The sequence below is a fragment of the Lipophrys pholis genome, assembly GCF_963383615.2.
Source record: "Lipophrys pholis genome assembly, chromosome: 4".
NCBI lineage: Eukaryota > Metazoa > Chordata > Actinopteri > Blenniiformes > Blenniidae > Lipophrys > Lipophrys pholis.
The window spans coordinates 13430903-13452115 of record NC_137637.1 but is presented as its reverse complement, the minus strand read 5'-3'; the positions used below and the strand labels follow the sequence as shown (position 1 = coordinate 13452115).

The 21213-nt window shown below is 48.4% G+C and overlaps 2 protein-coding genes across 5 annotated transcripts in view; one reads left to right on the top strand and one right to left on the bottom strand.

Moving 5' to 3' along the window:
* The window catches only part of lrig1 (leucine-rich repeats and immunoglobulin-like domains 1), a 39341-nt gene extending 26320 nt beyond the window's left edge, over nt 1-13021 (top strand). Inside the window, exons 8-18 of the mRNA XM_080461675.1 lie at nt 578-721; nt 2868-2948; nt 4807-4878; nt 5799-5870; nt 6041-6204; nt 6438-6791; nt 8278-8559; nt 10047-10478; nt 10871-11005; nt 11119-11406; nt 12297-13021. Coding sequence (XP_080317801.1) covers nt 578-721; nt 2868-2948; nt 4807-4878; nt 5799-5870; nt 6041-6204; nt 6438-6791; nt 8278-8559; nt 10047-10478; nt 10871-11005; nt 11119-11406; nt 12297-12493 — 2221 coding nt within the window. The 3' untranslated portion in view covers nt 12494-13021. The remainder of the gene's footprint in view (nt 1-577; nt 722-2867; nt 2949-4806; nt 4879-5798; nt 5871-6040; nt 6205-6437; nt 6792-8277; nt 8560-10046; nt 10479-10870; nt 11006-11118; nt 11407-12296) is intronic.
* Nucleotides 12951-21213, bottom strand: part of slc25a26 (solute carrier family 25 member 26) — an 82948-nt gene continuing 74685 nt past the window's right edge. The window contains exons 10-13 of one of the 4 annotated variants that reach the window (XR_013935289.1): nt 16783-17345; nt 15748-15819; nt 15557-15666; nt 12951-13484 (exon numbers count right to left, since the gene is read on the bottom strand). Coding sequence is in view for 1 of the 4 variants with exons in the window: in XM_080461677.1 (XP_080317803.1) it covers nt 17249-17345 (97 nt within the window). In the remaining 3 variants the exon portion in view is untranslated. Of the gene's footprint in view, nt 13485-15556; nt 15820-16341; nt 17346-21213 lie in introns of those variants that run through there. The other 3 variants (XR_013935288.1, XR_013935290.1, XM_080461677.1) reach the window with 3 other exon arrangements.

Below are 21213 nucleotides of genomic sequence, written 5' to 3'. Positions count from 1 at the left end.
CCAAATGCCTGGGCTGACTTTGCAGTGGGCGGGGTTCGAGTGTGGCCAGTGTCTGTGTTGTTGGGAATGCCTACAAGTCATGTGATGGAAGTACATTTTCAGCAGCTTTTAAGGAATTCCAAAAACAAGTGAAACTCTTGGAAAAACCAAACACCTTGTTTGCATCTTCTCTAAGTTTTCAGAATAAAGAGAAGATTAAGTGGCTGAATATAAGAAGAAATATAATTTTCAGGAGTTTAGCGCCTGGTCCAGTGTGTTCACAGAAGACGAAGAGAATTTCTTTTCCCTCCTCAGCAAATGATCAGGACCTCGGTGAAGCTTAGAGCTCCGCTCTGCTAAACTCGTTCCCCATTAGAACGTCTTGCGATGAGAATGAAGAAAAAGGTCACAACGGAAAAACACATGAACGAGTGGCGGGCAGACTCCGAATCAGCCATGAAATTGAAGTATAATGATGTCGCGGTGTTCTGCCAGCCCGTCTTCTCCTCCCAGACCTCACACAGAACGTTTCTCTCTTCTCCCTCTCTCCTTGTCTGTCCGTCTGTCCTCTTTTCTCTCGTCTACCTCTCTGCTCCAGGAATCTGTCGTACAACAACTTGACTCGTCTGGACGAGGGAAGCCTGGCTGTGCTCGGGGATCTCCAAACCCTGCGCCTGGGCCACAACTCCATCAGCCACATCAATGAGGGAGCCTTCAGAGGCCTCAAAGCCGTACGGATCCTGTAAGTAAAACCCCGCCCCCACCAGCCCTCTCATTACCGGTCTGCCCTGATGTGCCACTGGGGAGCAGTGAAATCGGAGACGTTTAATATTGGTTTTGGCCGTGTGATATTTGATATTTAGGCTCCACGGAGCCCCTTCAGTTGACTTTAAAAAGTGTTGATTGTGTACTTCAGTCTAATTTGCATCTCGGTCTATTCAGGACTTTTTTCTTTGTGACTTTTATGAGGGGTCTATTGTCACCGTCTCTTTGGCAACTTCTTAATGTTTTTGTGCCTTTCCTCGCTTAGTTCTTTGGTTTTGTTTTGGAGGTTTTTTCTGAGGGGGGGGGGGGGGGGGGGTCGTTTTGTCTCCAAACACAGGTTCCCAACGTACTTGGATCAAAAAGTGTTCCGTGTCACTCAGCTCGCTTGAGATCTTTCCCTGGCTTTTAAGAGCCTTGAATAAAGGAGGGGGGGGGGGGTCTCCCCCCCGATCCACCTCTTGCACAAAAAAAGAAAAGGGGAGAACCAAAAGGGAGAAAGCCAGTGTGGATAAATTCAGCAGAAAGACTTGGGGGTCTTGGTTCCTAACCAAGGTCGCCTTGGCTCCAGCGTTTCTCACTGAGTGAGCCAGAGAGGAGTGGTGCCAGGGCTCGCTTAACAAGCTCTCTCCCTCTCGCGCTCTCTCACAGCCAGATGACGAGCCAATGCACATAAGGCGTCTCTCGCTCTGCTGGCACTCCAGGTTCTAGATAACTAGCTCCAGAGCGCAGTGAAGAGGGTGGGACAGCAGCTTCGACTGCCGTATCGCAGCTCTTATTTGCCTTTGTTGTCTTTAATTGCTCTTTTTGTTTTGTTTGGCTGGGCCACTTTCAAAGCACTTTTAATGCCCATTTCTTCCCTACTGCTATCCTCGGAGTATTCTGTCATCACCTCGCGTTATCTCTAAACCACACATACACACATCTTGATTTTGCATGATTTCTTTTCCCCTCCTCTCCTTTCCTTCCATCGCTTGCTGCTCTCTGTGTCTTTGAGGCAGGCCTAATCTAATCAGTAGAGGGGTGGACGGGCCGAGACTGGGCCCTGAAAAGGAGCCGGGGGAGCTTTAATTGGGCCTGCGCTGCTGGCCGTGCTGGCATGGGGCTGGAGCCTGCATCAGGGTGTGAAAGCTCCAAACAAGCCAGCCTGCCCTCTAATTCGGCCACGGGGGTTGTTGTGCTCATCGGGGCCCCCTCCACCCTTCTCCGTGTGCCCGGCCTCTCTCTCTCTCTCTCGCCCCCACCACTGGCCTTGCTTTAACAAGGCACCGGCCATTCACATTCAGCCAGCCAGAAAGAGGAGGAAATTGGCAGCCCCAATCCAGTTCCAACTAAGACAGTGGCCAGCGGGGACTGAAAGGAGCAGAGAGGGAGAAGAGATGCTTGGAAAGCAAAGAGGAAGGAGGAGGAGGCTGCTATTGTGAAGGTTGGGGGGGGTGGGGGGGACGACCATCGTCCTCAAAGGCCTTTCCCAAACTTTAAGGACAGTCTGATAATGGTTGAGAGGAGTTTCTTCAGCCCCGTTGTTTTTCTTTATGATCGCGATGCGAGGAGGGTGGAGTGGTGCCTCTGCAGCTATGACTTCACATAAAGAGACAGTTTTTGGACCTTCGAAGAAGGTCCAAAAACTGTCGGCTGTAAAAGAAGCTCTTTCGCTCTTCTCATGCGTCTGTTCATTCTGTTTTTGTCTTCGCCTGGCCACAGCTACGGGTCACCCCCTGAACCCATTAAGACTCTTGGCTTGGCCGTACCTGCCACCCATCACAAGGCATTGTGCCCTCGGCAGTTCCTCCGTCCTGTCATGAATTATACATGTGTTTTTTTTTTTCCCCCGTCGTGCGGTTTGCATTCACACGCCGACACAAACGTGCGTTCACATTCACATTCACGCTCTTGCTCCACCCCTCCGGGGAAAGAATGCGTTTGGTTGGCAGAGCAAAGCCAGGTGCAGCAGGACGGGGATGGGGTTGGGGTGGTGTGGGGGTGGTGGGGGGTGGTAACCCGTGACTTCCAGCGAAGCCACTGCCACCGCTGTGAAACCCCTTCAGCCTTGGCAGACCCCGTCCTTGTTCCTCCTCCCGCCTTCCATCTCTCTTATCCCCCTTCTTTTCTCTCCCTCTCCACAGGGAGCTGGACCATAACGACATCTCGGGCACAATAGAGGACACCAATGGGGCCTTTTCTGGATTGGACAGCCTCAACAAGCTGTGAGTGTCCCCCCTCTTTTCTTTCTTCTATCTCCCGCTCCTCTGCCTCCTCCTCTTTTACCCCTCCTTTTCATCCCTCCGTCCAGGCCTGCCACTGCTTCTAGGATTCTTCAGAAACAGAAGCCACTGCTCTCATTTTTCTTGCATCCAAAGGTTTATGTCCAACTCCCGATTCACTCCCCGTTGCCAGATGAGTTTGGCTTCAAGGCCGCCGAGTTCAGAAGCTTAAGACATCCGTCCCCCCAGGACCCCACACTTTACTTGGAGAGGAAATGCTCACACAGAGAATTGACTTACAGGGCCCCCCATTCTCCTTCAAAGAAACATTGAAGGTAATTTTTTACTCCATTCAGTTGAAGGCCAGGCCGCTTCCTCTCCAGTTCAGGCCAGCTTTTATCTTGTGATTTCACCGTTTCCAAAGAAACTTTATGGGCAAATTGAGTTCTTCACGCTGGTGATACTGAAGAAAGAAAAAAAAGAAGAAGAAGAAAGGATTTTTATTAATATCAGTTTTTCATTACTTATCCATTTTCATGCAGTCAGTAGAAGAGTTCAACATCCAAACACTTGGCGAGCTCAGAAGCTGCATCGGGCATGAAGTTGCTGGCAACAAACAGCAATCATCAACCTGCGGGATGAAAAGATGATGTCCAGCCAAGATGGTTCCCAGTGTGAGTGCCGCTGGAAGAAAAAAAAGGGGAAGAGAAAAGGCTTTTCTCTTTGCTGGCAGGGGTTTGCTCCCCAATAGGCTTACTTCTATTTCTCCTCCGTGCCTTCACTCCTCTCGTCCCCTCGTTCCCACTCTCTGATTGTAGGGAGCTGAGAGAGGGTGAAATTGAGGGCTGCATTCAGTCATCAAACATCAAACGCCTTCCACGCCCCGCTCTCTGACCCGGCCCTCTTTTGTCACGGCGTTGGCGGAAGCTGCCCGCTGCATCCCGAAGCTGGCAGAGTGAGCCCTGGGAAAAAAGACGAGACGTTTAACAGAGAATGAAGGGGGCATCAAAGTTCCCACTGGGCATGCTGCGGCCTCCACAAGCAGCTTCACAACCAGTCTCGTGGGGGCGAACCAGGATTATGAATCAAATTTGTTCAGACTTGAAAGGGTTGCAAGCATGATGAAGTATCCTCGTTTTGGTGACAAGACACAGGCCACATTTATACATTTCAAGTCGAAATGTTCAGTTTTCAGTGTCTCTGAGCATCGGAGGTTTTGTCACTTGAAAACATGTACATGGGGCCTCACGTGTGTCCATGTTGATAAGTTAAGGGGTCTTCATTGTCAGCCAGCCAGCCAGCCGTGTCTCCTCCTTCCTGTGAAGTGGAAGCTACGGGAGGAGAAAGGAGGTGGAAGCCAACAGAGAGGGTGGAGGAAGGGATTAGGACCCCAAATCAGAGGGGAAAGCAACTCACTTTTCAGCTTGACAGGCACGGACACACACTGGAGTGGCTGCACGCACGCACACGCACACGCACACGCACACGCACACGCACACACACACACACACACACACACACACACACACGCACACACACACACACACACACACACACACTGGGGCTTGCCTGGTCATTGCTATTAAATTCTAATAAAGATAAAAGTAGTCTTTGAAGAGCAGTGCAAAACCCAGGTGCCCCCCTCCCTCCCCTTCCTTTGCCTCCCCCACCTCCCCACCATTCCTCACCCCCATTCAATCCCACTCACCCTTCCTCCCAGCTAATCTCCGCGCAGTTCGGATTTCCAATACCTCAATCCCTTCGGTCTTATCAGATTCAGCCTTGCTAATTGTGCCCCCCCCCCCCCCCTTTCTCCTCTCTTCCTTCATCTATCGACACCCTTCATGTTTGGAAACGACAGGACTCTGTTTGGAAACAAGATCAAATCGGTGGCCAAGAAAGCCTTCTCCGGCCTGGAGAACCTAGAACACCTGTGAGTATCCCACGAGAGGGTGACTGGGAGAGATGGGGGGGGTCAGGAGGGGTGGAGGTTGCCAAAAGAAGCTGGCAGAGTGGAGGCTGCTAGCAATTTAATAGCGTCTTTGTAAAAGGAGAGGACAGGGGCTTTTGCGAGCGCCCAGCTGCTCAGCTCTCGTTAGGCGAGCACAATCTCAACTTTGGCCTTTTTTCTTTCTCTTTCCTGCCTCGGCGCAGCAGCAGAGTTATCGAGCATATGGCGAGCTCCGGAGAAGTGGAATTCCTATAAGCTCTTTCACAGGCTTTTTTTTTTTTTCTTTTTTCAAATAAGGGCAGGGAGTGGTGGAAAAGCTGGCGCGTACGCTTGTATACACAGACCTGGATGTTTCCGTCAGGGGAGAAAATCTGGTCCTGGTTGGGTTCTGAGTCGCTCCGTTACTGTACTTTGTTATTACCCCGAGGCTTCTGTGATCGACCTGATCATTAGAATCAGGTGGAGATCTATTTTGATTTTACGGCTGGAGAAGCCTCACAAATGTCTAGTGAGCGAGAACTTCTGCTCATTTTTCTAAGATAAGTTCAGCTTTCAAGATGTAACAGTCCTTCAGAATTACTCCATTACAAATGCATGACATGATGGTTAATACCAGCATATTGCAGGAGCCTTGTAGGCCACTGTACTGACCAGTATAAGAGCACAAAGCTCAATCTCCCTGCTTCCTGGTGTCTTTTTTTTTGTTTAGTTTTTTTCTGTTTTCATAAACAGTCTAGGAGTTATGATGAAAAGAAGTTTGCATGTCAAATGTGCAGCGACATTAGCTGGTATTAGGTTTTATTTATTCATTTTAGTCAAACCATTAGTGTGCTCTCTGTCGTCGACGCTCGTTGTTCTAATACATGTTTAGCTGATGCGACGGTGTCTGATCTCCCAAACAGGAACTTGGGGGAGAACGCTATTCGTTCCATCCAGCCTGACACCTTCAGTAAAATGAGGAACCTCAAGACTCTGTAAGTGAACACATTTACTCAAACACGCATCATTCATGTGCCAAGAACCACACAGTAGCAGCCTTCAGCAGCGGCACATTCATGTGGTTTTTAGAGTTTGCACACCCACAAACATTTATTCAAATGCGAATGCCCGACGCGCGAAGCTCACACAGTGGTTCTCCTCTCAGGCTCATGCAGAGCAGCAGTTTACTCTGCGACTGTCAGCTGCAATGGCTGCCCGGCTGGTTGGTGTCTCGAGGCCTGCAGGCCGGTGTCAACGCCACCTGCGCCCACCCGGAGAGCCTGAAGGGCACCAGCATCTTCCAGGCTCCGCCCAGCAGCTTTGTGTGCGGTGAGTCGTGTACCCACGGCGTTGGAGGCACAGACGGGCCACACTGAACGCTTGGCGGCGTTTGCATATTTACATAGTCGCACATTTTTCTGTGTAATCTCGCTAATGGACTCTTAATGTGTGTTTTAAAATCAATATATTTGCCATCATTCTACAGAGGAGTGTTTTTGATATTTACCCTGAAGCCTCCGTCTTGACCTTATCTCTTCATTTCCTCGACCTCCCACCTTCAGATGACCTTCCCAAACCTCAGATCACCGTGCAGCCGGAAACCACCGTGACGGTTCTGGGCAGTGACGTGCAACTCACCTGCACGGCGGCGAGCAGCAGCTCCTCCCCCATGGCCTTCGCCTGGCGCAAGGACCAGGAGCTGCTCCGACAGGCCGAGATGGAGAACTACGCCCACGTGCGCGCCCACCACCAGGGCGCCACTTCTGACGCGCCTACTGTCGGAGGGGGCGTGATGGAATACACCACCATCCTGCACCTGCGGCACGTCACGTTTGCCCACGAGGGGCGTTACCAGTGCATCATCACCAACCACTTTGGCTCCACCTACTCCAGCAAGGCTCGGGTCATCGTCAACGGTACGTTCCTGGCGTTAATTCAACGTGGCTGTAAAAGAAGGTTACTGGGGACCCATTCTCTTTATGTTTCGACCGTTTTATTTGACAGAAAAGCAAGGGAACGTAGTCTTTTGCTCCTTCGGGAGAATCAAGTCTCCTCCTGCCCACTTGCTCGGCCTCCATGTCTCACAGGATGCTTTTTGGAACAAATTGATTTAGCTGCATGTCGTCTCCTCTGCGCTCTGTCACACCAGTGAAGGGAAGTTTATTCAAAGTTTGGTTCCCTGCTAAAGCCTGAGCCCGGCCGCAAGCTGCACCTTTACTGTCACTTCTGAACCAAATCATTTGTCTGCAAACTTTCACAACCACCATTCAAGGTGTTGGTTTCTGACCGGAAGCAAATGAGCTTGATTGCCAGTAGCAGCGGGGAAACTGTGGTGGGAAGAGTTGAATGAGAGGATTTGTAATATTAAACAAGTCATGTGTCACAATGTAAAGAAACAGCATGAAAAAGAGTGGTTGGATTATCTCTGGGTTTAGATTAGAGCTGAGCGATATTAAGTCAACATGTTGATCTGCAATAAATAGAAACTTAAGTAGAAGACGCCGCGAATGATTTGGTTGTTTTTTCCTTGCTTTTCCTGACCTCTGCTCTCTGGGTATGAATTAATCACGATTAATCACACTTATATTTCATATTTAAATTGAGCTGTCTTTAATTTTCCGAGCATGAATTCGTAATGCGTTGGAAAGTAAATGATCACTGTTCAGTCTTCTGCGATGTGTAATATCGTAATAATGATGGATTTGTGATATAAGTAAATTACCGTAGTCTGCCTTCACGTCTTCTGTATGTGTGACCATCAGTTAACTGCTTTCAGACGCACGCAGCGGTTTTCATTGTTCATAATGAGCAGTGAGCAGAGGATTCCTCACTCTGAAGCCCCATTGCGTGAAAACGCAAAACTTTCTTAGCTTTTTGGATGTTTGTCTACAGGACAATGGTGCTCAGTGCGACTGAAAATGCAACTTTACAAAAAACGGTCTGACGTAGTAAATAGTTTTTCTGCAAATACACAAACAGATCAACAATAACAACGTTTGCATCCAGAGTGTCACGACTTCCAATCCATATTCTCCTGGGACTTGGTAGTTTTATAGTTGAGAGTCTCCTGGAATAGTAATCTAAGTTGTCCATACGAATGTCTCTGTACTTGCTTTTGTTAAAGTTAATAACGTATTGTTCTCGGTGCATGTGTGTGTGGTTCACGTGTCAACAGACATTACAAAACCTTTCTGAAGCTTAAACGCAAAAATGTGTTTCAACTCGAGATACTGATGGGCCTTAAGAGTTAAACTTTGATGTATCTGCCGTGGCGTGCCAGACTGGCGGGAGGATCCGTTCAGATCGCTGATGGACTTTGTTCCACTACGCCGTGACTGAGCACATTGAAAGGTCATGTTGTTGTTTCACTGCTGATGGAATTTGTGTATTTTCCCTCCGCAGTCCTCCCGTCCTTCGTTAAGACTCCCCGGGACAGCACCATCCGCACGGGCCACACCGCGCGGCTGGAGTGCGCCGCCGAGGGTCACCCGGCGCCTCAGATCGCCTGGCAGAAGGACGGCGGCACGGACTTCCCCGCGGCCCGCGAGCGCCGCATGCACGTGATGCCCGACGACGACGTGTTCTTCATCATGGACGTGAAGCCCGAGGACATGGGCGTGTACAGCTGCACCGCCAAGAACACGGCGGGCACCGTGTCGGCCAACGCCACGCTCACCGTGCTGGGTAAGCATCACATTCCCGCGCCCATCCAGGAAGCTGCTAGAGGAGTTGGTCAGCCTGCGGCCGCAGAATGAGGACCTTTATATTTTTCTTTTCTCGGCAGCTGTGGCCTTGCTGCAGGTCAGAGGCCAGAGGTCACAGTTAGGGGTCACAGAGGGGGGCGATGGGAGGGGGGGAACACAGAGGGGTGTTTGTTAGGCATTCCCTCCCCCCATCCTCCCTCTTTCTCCTCCCACGGTGGGAGGGATAGTCATGGCTGCTTCACTGCAGGCCTCACTGCCCCCACTTTATTGGCTGTTTCACACTGTTAAATCAAACAAACCCGAGCTTCTCCCCTGATCTCAGCACATAGATCATCTTTGTGCTTTGTCTTTCAGCTGAGCAGAGCCACCCCCTTGCTGAAAAAAAAAAAGAGAAGAAAAAAAAGTAAAGGTCAGCAGGGGTCTGAAACAGCTCCTGAGCAGAAGTCGCTAAATTTAACACAGAACCGGTTTAGTGACGAGGCTTGTTAGACGTCTCAGCGGGTTCGAGCGGCGGTCTAATCCACTCAGCGATGTAAAATATTGATGCTGGGAGCCGCGGACACACGCTGAAACGACGATGTTTGGGTTTGAGAAGAGGACGAGGAGGGTGGTGCAGTGGAGGGGCCCCCTGTCTGGAGGAGAGAAAAACAGGAGCCAAAGAAGAGCTGGAACAGACGAGTGTGTGTGTGTGTGTGTGTGTGTGTGTGTGTGTGTGTGTGTGTGTGTGTGTGTGTGTGTGTGTGTGTGTGTGTGTGTGTGTGTGTGTGGAGGTGGGGGGTTAAGAGAAAAGAATGAGGTTGAGGGGGAAGCGGGGGACTGATGGAGACGGAGAAAGTATTGATAGAAGAGAGAAGGGCAACTGAAGTGCTCTAAGTGAGATCTCTTAATCTTTGTATGTCTCTCTGCGAGGGGAAGTGCTCAGTCTGAGAGGAACACACACACACACACACACACACACACACACACACACACACACACACACACACACACACACACACACACACACACACACACACACACACACACACACACACACACACACACACACACACACACACACACACACAGTTGCTGGGGAAACACTGAAAACATTGTTCCAAAGAGGATTGAGTCCCGGGAGAAATCCTGTGTGTGTGGTGCGGTGAAAGCAGTGTGAAGTGGACTAGTGTGTGTGTGTGTGTGTGTGTGTGTGTGTGTGTGTGTGTGTGTGTGTGTGTGTGTGTGTGTGTGTGTGTGTCAAAGATGAGCTCAATTGGATTGTTAAGAAGTCAGATGGTCTTCAGCTCGTCCAGCTGAATGACTGCGATCCCCCAGCGTCAGTAATCGATACAGTGAACAAACGGAGGTGAAGCAGAAACCCGAGAGCAGGAGGCTGAAACTTTGAGAACAACAATAGAAGAGCAGGAATCCGTGAACTGAGGAATCCTGTGGCCGTGCAGCTTCTTCATTCTCTGCTCTCTCCTGCAGAAACACCCCACCTGGCCCAGGACCTGGAGGACCGCAACGTGGCCGTGGGAGAAACAGTGGCGCTGCAGTGCAAAGCCCTGGGCAGCCCGCCGCCCCGCATCACCTGGCTGCGCAACGACCAGCCGCTGCGGCCGTCCGACAGGCACCACTTCACGCCGGGAAACCAGCTCCTGGTCATCAGCTCGGCCTCGGCGGAGGACGCCGGCCGCTACACCTGCCTCATGTCCAACACGCTGGGCACGGAGCGCGCTCACAGCCAGCTGGTGGTGACCCCCCGCAGGAGACCCTGCCCGCCCGCTGGCCCCAGCTCCGTCACCATCGGCATCATCGTCATCGCCGTGGTGACCAGTATCGTCATCACGTCACTGGTGTGGGTGTGCATCATCTACCAGACCAGGAAGAAGAGCGAGGAGTGCAGCGTGACCAACACTGGTGAGGCCATGACTTCCTTTGTCTGGATTCAGAACAGAGACCTTTTCTAGAAGCGACAGCAGAATCAGGTTTTGTGTTTTGGGTGTCAGTCAGCGCTGGAAACTGTGATGTTTTGGCACAATAGATTTGGGTGAGGTGGTCCGGAGATTTTATTTGGGGAAATTTGTGGGGCGTCCAGGGAAAGGAAGGTTGAGAACTACTGATCTCGGCCGTCTGGATACTTGCCGTCACTATTTTTTCATGCTGAAGAAGCAGAAGTCACCGTCTGCTGCTCTTAGTAGCACAAGAAGCTACAACCTCAACTAGAATGATTGTGCCACTATGTTGTTCCCATTTCAGCTTCTGAAAGCTTTTAAACATGTTTCCTCTTTCTCTTGGTCCCCCCCCACCAGATGAGACCATCGTTCCTCCAGACGTTCCCAGCTACCTCTCCTCTCAGGGCACGCTGTCTGAGCGGCAGGATGTCTGTATTCGTGTGGAGGCCGCCGGCGGCCCTCAGCCCAACGGCCACGTTGTCGACCCCGCAGGTACCCGACGAGTCTCCGCTCAGCCTTACGAGTGTGCCACAGATGCCCCCGACCGCAGTGTTGACTTTCAGCCTTCCGCTCGTTTATTTTTCTCTTTCGCGGCCCGTCTGCAGGCTTCGACGGCGCGGTGGTGTGCACAGACTGCATGGAGAACGGCAGCAGCTACTCCAAAGATCACGACTACCTGAGCCACGGCTTCGGCCCCGCCAGGGGTTTGGAGTACCAGCAGTACGACGTCCCCCCGCCCTACTCGCACTGTCACCCCGAGCGGCCGTACGACGCCGCGACGCACCCCAGCCCACTCTGCAACGGGACCCCCAACGGGATCCGGAAGGACAGCCAAGCGTCCACGTATCCCAAAAACCACAACACGATACAGCTGAACCAACACGACAGGAAAGGTAAGGCGATTAGTGGAGTGAGTCTGAGATGTGCCTGTTAATAGAGGAAGGTTTAGAGCCCTCAGGACCAGCGCGAATGCCAACAGCCAGAACATATAAATCCAACGCACTTCCCTCAGCCCGGCGCCGTCCCACGGGAGCATCGCCGTATCAGGCGATAGCATGAGAAACATCAGCAATCCAGGCGCTCCTGTCAGGACGAATTCCTTTAAACGTGATTGTTGATAGACGGCCTCCTACCAGACTGTATCAGAGCTGCACGCCCAGAGCCCCCCCCGGGACATTTCTGCGAGCTCTCGCTGCACGTTCACGTCCAGGCCTGTTCTGGGACTCCTCTAGTTTAGGGAGTTACACCCGTGGAAACAGCCTCCGAATAACAATTCTCACCTCTACATGTCATCGCGGCTCCGCGCACACATTCCACTGCGCCTGCATGCTCAGGCTCCGTTTACAACAACGTTACAGGGGAAAAGGCTTCTTTTTTGTGTTTTCGTTTCAGAAAAGTTTCACGTTTACTCTGCAACATTTTGAAAAAGATGTCTGTTTACACGATCACAGCGGTAATGTTGAAAACAATGTCGTTTTCTTGTACGGTCACTAGTGGGAGCTGATGGTTGTTTTTGTAAAGAGACTACACACACATGCGGAGAACATTAGGCCATAAACATTAACGATGGCGAATATACGGACATTCTGAGCGTTTTCGTAAAGTTCCACCTTGGGTGCCGTTTTGTAAGCAATGCATTTTCAGTGGCTCTGAGAAACGTTGTGTAAACAGACACTCAAAACGCAAGTTTTACATTTTCACATGAAAACGTCATGTAACGTCATGTCAGCAAAGTCCCTTGTGTCTCGCTTCATTGACCGTCGTCCTCTGATTGGTTCCACAGCGGGCAGGACGGCGCAGCCGAGCGCCCCGCCGCCGGAGGACTCCTTCCACAAGCCGGTGAAGCTGGGCGGCGTGAGCCTCCGCGGAGGCCTCGACACGGACTGCGAGCCCGAGCTCAGACAGACTCTGCTCTCCAACGGACACGCGCTCAGAGCGTCTCAGAGCGAGAGCACGCCGCTGAGGAGAGCCAGCGACTAGCAGCACGCTGCATCCAGCCCAAAACTGTGACATCTTGAATTTACTTTTGGTTTTTTTTTTTTTTCAGTTTTTGTTTTGCACTGGGAAATAAACTGCTACCTCATATCGAGGCCGAGGATCCCGAGCCTCCTCCTGGAGGAGCACGGACATGGTGGGAGGGGGGAGGGGGAATCCGGAGTGTGAAGGCGGAGCTTGTGTGGGCGGCGTCCCATCCGAGCGTTATTAGCTGTACATAGTTTAAAAACCTTCTTCTGGGAGGTGACCAATATGAATTCTAGCTCCAAAAAAATGTGACTTGCATTTGAAGCATGTAAATGTGGGGAATCTTGTACATGATACTGTATGTGCAAACAGAGAAATATACATCGGGACTTTTGACTGTACATAAGAGTTTTCTTATATTATATATTATATAACTTTTACAGAAGAGTGATTGAATATATGTGCATGACAAAGAAAGGAGTGATGGTGTTTTTATTTTTCTTAAAAAAAACCACAAAAAAAAACCAACAGCCTTTTTCAGCTTTTACCAACATCCAGCTGCGGTGCCTTATTGCATGATCAAAGAAAAACTCAACTTGTAATAACATATATCATTTTGTGAGAACGACTGGTACACTTTTTTTTTTATAGCAAACAAAACACTTGATTGCACTTGAATGTTTCTTTTTTTTTTTTTTGCCAACCATGGCCTGATGGAAAAACACAAGTCACATGCATTGTCGTCGTATGAAGGAAGAGCTTTGATCTGGTTTTTGGTACGTCAGATGGTGCGAGGTGGGATTCTCGCCGTGGGCCGGTGTGCTGAAGCACTTTTATTTTGAAAGAAACAAACAAAAACGAGGTCGTTTACGCGATCTGCCGATAGGAATCCAGGAACGTCTGAGCGGGAACCAGCGAGGAGACATTCCACAAAGTCAGAGAGAACACGCCGTACCATCGAGGCTCTTCCACCCAGTTCACAGCAGAGTGGCTGCCGGGCGACGGATTTCTGTGGGTCAGACAGGAAGTTTGAAATCAGTTCCCTTTATTAGAAGCCCGAGGGTTTTATTCTTTGGTCTATACATCCGTGCATAAAATGAACATTAATGTTCATTCAAAACGCTATAAACTGTTCGGAGGTGTGACTTCTAGTGCAAGTATTAGCTCCACGATGCATCAGCTAATATTCACATTAAAACGCTCTGAGGGTCGAGGGAACTGAAATACCACCGTGCTAACTTACTCCTCTGACTTAATCATAATTCCTTCATTCCCGCAGCACTCGGTTTTACTACGTTTCCGCCGAGGTTTTACGATCTAGTTGGGATATATTTCGTTCAAGGGAAGCACCCTTGTGTATAACCGACTGTGATTAAGGTTCACCGTGTGAGTCACATTCACTGTGTTCAAACTTTTTAATTGGTTGTGATACGACGGACTTCACGTAGAGCGACGTGTTGTCAATATGTCACTGCTGTGAACCGGCAGTACTCCACATCCCCGTTTTATCCTGTTCGCCGCTGTGTTTGTCATTATTCACACATGAGGTAACTTAAGATTGGAAAGGTTGTGAAATGTGCTCGAACCAAACTCTGGGAGGATGAATCCCCCCCCCCCCCCCTCCCCCCAACCCCAGACGGTTGCGGTCTCCTAGATACACTGGGTTAGTAATCAGTCAAATTAAAGTTACACGGTCCACCATGGACACTTGTGTCCCCGCCTTTAGTCTGAACTGTGCTCTGTCACCAGTGGCCTTATCAAGGTAAACCAGAGGACACGCTCCTCTGGTTTCACCTCAAAGACCCCCCCCCCCCCCCCCCGAATTGATTTGACCGGCCGCAGCGTAGCAGCTTAACAGGACGAGAGGGAGCGAGGTGCACTTCATGTTCTCAGTAAATTATTAAGGCAAACTGTCTGAAAGCCTTGTACCAATGTCAAAGCTAAACCGGTGAAATGTCAAACGTGGCATTGAAGTGTCTAATAAAAACACGTTTTGCTAGTAAAACCTGCGTTGTTTCCTGCTTTCACCGAATTGTTACCTTAGTCCTGGAAACCGATGCCCAAAGTTACTCGTCAATAAACATTTTCCTCCATGTTTTTGCAGTTTTAAGTCACAAACGTGACACATCAAGTGAGGAAAGTTTGATTAACTAAAATATACATCATACGACCTTGCTCTCGGTGAACTGATTGGATATAGAAGAAAAAAATATATATATGTATATTTTAATTTAATGCAGGACAATACAGGAGGAAGAAGTTTGTTTTAACTGCCAATGATTCGAGCTGACCTCTATGTTGTGATAGGTGGAGAGAATATTGTAAAGACACTAAAACTTCTTGAAGCACAAACAAAAATGGTTTATATTAGGTTGGATTATTCCAGGTGACAAATTTCTGTTGAAAAAAAGAAAAGCATTTTTAATTGAAATGACCAGTTCAGTCGAAGGCCCTGTTTACACCACATGTGAAAAAGCTTTTGTTGCATTTTTTTCCCGAATACTATTTCTGATGAACCAACGAGCTGCATCTCTTGGTTAAATACAGCAAAACTATAACCTGAAGCCTGGAAGCCTGAAGATTTAATACAATTTTATTGTGGGATGACTGCAAAAATAGCCAGTTGGTCCCCATAACTCAAAATGTCCCGAATAGTAAAGTGGACTGCCAGGTACTGGACCCCACAATGTGGGCTAAACAAACACCCCTTACACACACACACACACACACACACACTCACAAAGCTAATCTTCCCACCAGGAATGTCTCCTGGCTCTTACAAGCTCCAAAGACAGCAGGCTTTTTTTTTTTTTTTTTTTTTTGTTCCTTCTGCGGGCTGTTTAAAATATTTGCTATTGGATCGTGGCGGGCCGCGGGTCAGGATGTGCATTCCAGATGGACGTTTGTCACCACATGATTGACATGCCCCTGGCCGTGGCCTCCACCAATCACACGTCCGCCATTGTTGTCCAACAGCCCGGTGACAAGCAGCATGACAAACAGCCCCACCTGTGAGGCCATCCGTCTCCTCGCTGCCCCCACCCGCCCCCGGTCCATGCAACCTCCACCGGCAAAACTCACCGACGCCATGCCTAACTCGTCCTCCATGTGTCACCGGACGATCCTTCAATAAGACGTGCTGGGCCCATTTGTTCGTCTTGTAACAAGACGGGTCGTTGTGCTCTTGTGCGCTGCGTGGAGAGCGGAAAACGTTTATACTCGTACAGGCTGAGCTTGTTTTTCCAGGAGAACACGTCTAATCTTCAACCCACATTCGGTTCCAGCCGTCCAACGTCAGTTAAACGTTCTCTGGTCCGAGGGCTGGGAAGACCCCACGTGCCGCTCTAATAAAAGATCAAAGGCAGATTGAGGTAAAATCTGCACGGCGGGGAGGAAAACTCCCCCGAAGACAGTTTCAGAGTAATCGCCCTTTAATCACTATGTTTTACTTCGCAGTGTGAGTAATTCCAGTCATCTGCCTTCAAATCATCTTCAATAATCGGATTTTCACGAGTGGAAATAACCAATTACAACTGTAATTAAGTAGTACTTTGAGGTATTTGTACTTTTATATGCAAGTCTACTCACATATAAATACAGTTCACACCATGTAAATCACTTCTCCACCCAAGTTTGAAGACTTAATGACCACAGTTGGAATATTATTCAAACCTATTCAACAGCTTTTTAGTAGAAAAATGTTTATTCCTTCAACTCGGAGGTCTGCACATCTGATGACTAAAATAGCTTTTTGCCCAATTTCCCCTAAATTAAAATAATCTGTAACCGCAAAACATCTTGAACCTTCAAAGTGAAGAGAACAGCGTATCGCCTCACAAAATTACTTCATTTTTTTTTTTTTATTTGATCTTAAATTTCCATTCTTGGTGGACTTTATTCACTAATCTCCCATTGACATATGTTTTTTTCTTCTTCGCATTATAAGACATGTTATTCATTAATCCCCTTTGATTCAGTGCAAGTTACTCTTACACTCGAGTTAACCAGATTTATGCTGCAGGAGTTTTTACTGTTAAACACGCAGATTTGATAAAATTGCAATCTGAAAGCTACAAGAACAAAAAAAAAACACAGCTCTCTAAACTTTGGGTAAAGCTGCTTTTTTTTTTTTTTTTTTTCATTTTTCCACACAGCAAACAAGCCCGAGAGAGAGAGAGGCTGGGTGGGGGGTGGGGGTGGGGGGGGGGGGGGGGGGGGGGGGGGGGGACTGATCGAAAGAAAAATATTTCACCATAAATTCTTGACAGACACACACTGAAGTGTAATAAAAAGCTTGCGAGGAACACCTGAGCCTGCACATGAAGTCTCGTTAATTTCACAAAGTGTCGGATTGTTGGTGCTGACTGGAGAAAGAAGCTCTGACAGGTGGAGGAGGTCAGTCGGGCTCCAGCAGGAATGTAACGACGGTGAGATACGACCGCGTCTCCCCGGTGGTTCCTTCATGCAGGTGGCTCGGCTTAATGGAGAGGATCAAAAAAAACCCGAACTCTCATCAAACCACCTGGGACTGGAAGATGAAGGACCCGGGCCTCCATCACAAAGAGTTCCGTCTTTAATAACCAAAATGTACAAACAGATTTGACTCTGATCGTCCCGCAACTTCAAATTCCGTGCTGATGAGCGGGAGAGCAGCACTCTGGGTAATGCGGCCAGTGGCGTGGACAAACCCTCCTCCGATGACCCGCTGGTCCCTCCGTGATGCCTCTCGGGGGTGCTACTTCCAGCGAAGCCTCACGGATGATCTTCCTGCTGTTACAGCATCGTGCTGCGGACCTTCTCGTAGGTTCCCAGGAAGATGAACCCGCCCACACTGATGAAGGTCATCCTGGGTATGCTGCCAGCAAACAAGCTGTGGAGAAGAGACACACACAGCTCACACTGTTAAATGGGCTTTCCATTCCATCAGTCTGCGAGCAAAACGTCCATCAGTAAACTATTCTAAAAGTTCTTCACACCAATTTGCAGTGACGTCACCTGTAATGAAATGAAGATTTCCTGACAATTCTAACCACATTATATACTATATTTTATCATGAATTGTTAAATTAATTCATTTTGAAGCAATTTCTGGCACAAGAACGAGAAATGAGATCAATCTCATCACAAATATTATTTTATCACAACTTGTAATCAAATGTAAGACAGGAGACATAATCCAATTAAGTTCATTATGCTTTTAGTTTGTTCATAAACATTTTTCCAATGGGGGCCGAGCAATAGCTTCAATTTTGTTCTGCACAATGACTCTTATTACAAAACAGTAAAAAAAAACGGATTTTCTAGACTATTGTCGCAAATCAAAAAATGCTTCACATGAATATATATAGCAGCATTCTGTTGTCATTCAGTGACATCTAGTGGCCTCAGATGGTCACATGGTGAAAGTCAGCAGACAAAGTAAAACAACAACAACAAAAACATCGGGATTACAATCTGGCAACTAGGTAGTTTATGTAAGCCGTTGTTCCCAACTGGAAAATTCTTGTATTTCTTTGCATGTATAATTTGATAGTTGCTCTCTGTGACGTTTCAACAACAGGCACATCAACTTTATGTAAGTGCAGTACAAGAATAAGGCTGCTACCAGGAATACTAAAGCAAATCAGTTGTATTTCATGTATCATGTTCATTTGATTCATAATTCCCTACAGACCCATCGAGAGGACTGTGGATCGTACCATGTCCAGGTCTGATGTAGGTGATCTGGCGCATTCACAGTAGCAGCGTTTCTGTCGTTTACATGGAAACGGAGCCGGAGTGTTTTCAAAAAGTTCCCAGAGGCTCGGGGCACTGTTGTCGTTTAAAAACGCAACGCACGTTTGGTGTTTTTACCTCAAAACGTTGCTGTGTAAATGAACCCTTAGAATCACACACATGTCCCACGTGGACATCAGGAAGCAAATCGTCTTTTTGGGAAGTTTTGCAGGACCTTTAATACCCCGAGTGAAAAGCGAGGGCGCGTTCTCAACCTGATCCACGGTATCTGAGACGGCGGCGTTACATCGGAGCTGGTCAGATCTGGTGGGGCCGCTGGAGTGGGAGGGGCCGGAGAGAGAAGTCCAGACGGGCTGCTGACGTTGCGGGGGTCAGAGGATGTGGCGGGCCATGAGAGAGAGCCCGTCTCCCAAGAACCGATCCACCCACTCCTTGTTACACACAGCTGCTTTTAGGATTAGGCTTCAACCCCCCCCCCCACTCCCACCCTCCTCTCTTTCTGTCCATGACCGATGGCTAGATGACATCCACACATGTCCCTCCACTGTCGTCCCCCCCGTCTCTCCGTCCAGCAGCGGCCCCCCTCAGCTGGCTCAGTTGTCGGGGGATTTCTCCACCGTCTCCTTTTCTTGCTGCATCATCCACTTCTCATGTCTCTCTCTTCTTTTCCTCCCCCTCTCTCCTCTCCCCCTCCCTTCTGTCGTTCTCCGGCCTTGTACTCGCCTACCGACACCTCCAGTCTGCCAAAAACACCCCCGCACTCACATGCTGTGGCGCGGTCCAGGCCAGATGTAAAGCATGGGGAGTATTGTGTGCTCGTGGACGCGTGCCCTGGTTTTGTGTGTGTGTGTGTGTGTGTGTGTGTGTGTGTGTGTGTGTGTGTGTGTGTGTGTGTGTGTGTGTGTGTGTGTGTTCGAGGAGAAAGCACATAAAACTGTCTACGCACACGAAAACGTCTGCGTTCTTCATCACGGGCGCTCTGGTGCGCGAGTGCTCGTGTTTCTGTCCTTTCACATTTTCACAAAGACTCTTGAAAGATTGCAAAGTTCTGTTGGGTTTTCGTCAGCTCCGACGACGCCTCTGGAGTGCGACGGCACCAGACACAACACTCGTGAAAAAGGAAGGGGGAAGGAGATCTTGCACGGCGGACCAAACTGTGAAACGACTCGGACGAGGTGATTTTTTTGGGGTTTTTTGCTGTGACATTTTTCAGGTTTTACGTCTTTGCAGCGGGGAAAATCAAATACACCTGTTGGTCTGTTTCTGAGGTACGAGCTGTGGAGGTGTTCAGACGGTTCAGCTGTTGTGCGCCGAGATGAAACCACCTGTGAGGCCGAGCGAGCCAAATACTTTTTGTTGGTGTCTCAGCAACTAACAGATTTATAACACAACATAGCAATTTCTCCTACAATCCCAAGACACCGTGTTTCAGCCAGGAATCCAGGGGAAGCATTTCCATATGAATTAAAAAGGACAATCACAATTTTTAAATTGAAGCCAGAACGCCTGATATCCTGATACTTATTATAGTGCTGTGGGAAGATCCAAATACTTTAATAGATTAAGATTCTCAGAATATATGAGACGTTTTGTAACCAACTTTTGTACATGTGTGGTTGAGTCAGTAGATGTTCAGAACAGACGGTTGCGTCTTTTCTGGCCTCTTTTGTAGGAAGTCCAGTCGAGGGCCTAAATTAAGTTGACAATGATATAGTGAAAACACAAGTTTAGCCTTTTTGGTTCAGAAAAAGTTTAGTGTTCACACGGCAACGTTCTGAAAACAATGTCCGTTTACATGGAAACGTCAGCAACATTGAAAATGATGTCGTTTTCATGTTGGGCCACTAGTGGGTGCTGCTGTTTGATTTTTGTAATGAAACCACACACACACACACACACTATTGTGTATTGCTCTTACGACTCAACTATAAAACTACCAAGTCCCACAGGAGAACATGGACTGGGAGTCAGGACACTCTGGAGGCCGCCATTGTTATAATTGTCCATCTACTTGCGCATGTGCAGAAGAACTATGATTGGTTAGTAGCCACGTTCCAGAAAAGAACAATGTCGTGTAAACGGGGCTTAAAGAAAGTTGAACAGTAAATAGTTTTCAAGCTGTCTTTAAGGTCTTTCATTCACTCTTTAGATAAGGTACCATCATCCCAACAAAGACACTCTGTCCAACAGTGTCCAGAGCTACGGAAAAGTTCTTCCAAACCAGAGTCATGCTGGTGTCTCGGGCTCAACCCTGGTCTGGACATTTCTATGAGGAATTTTCAAGTCCTCCCTTGACAGTTCAATCAAAAAATGAGTCTGTTACATTGATTGGCGACAATAAACCTGCGATCCTGGTCTTGTAAGACCAATGTGCTTCATGGTCTGGACAGGAATGTGCTGATATCAGGCTGTTAGGAGGATTTCTGCAGCGATTCATGATGATACATGAAGACGTGCTGGAGCAGGAAGACATAGAAAGATGTAGCTTAGTGTTCCTTTTACAGAAACAGTGAACATGAGAGATCCTGAAGAAATGTGTGTGTGGGGGGGGGGGGCACAAAACATGCCAATATAACACAACTCATCTGACTGATTTCCGACGCTCCAGCTCTTTTTGCCGAATTGTTTCTGCCTCACTGCAAAGAAAAATCAATTTTCTCACATAATTTGTTTTCGATGACTGTTGTTGTGATAGATTAATTTACGCAGATAAAAACAAAACAAAAATACGATATGTGTTTCAATATAGCGCTTGTTTCACTGAGTTAAACCTGCAGCTGTAAAGTTGAAATAAGACATTCTATTGAATCTGCAGGAAACCAAGCAGAGTGCTCTCGGGGAGAAAGAAACGACGGAAAGACGACAAAAAACCATCAGTCAGCTGCGTGTTTCAGCCCTGGTCATGGCTGGTCTAAACCTGTGGCAAGAGAAAGAGCACCGAAGCACAAAGACTTTACATTGAATGCTCGAGTATTTGCTTCTACTCACCTGGTCTAAGAATA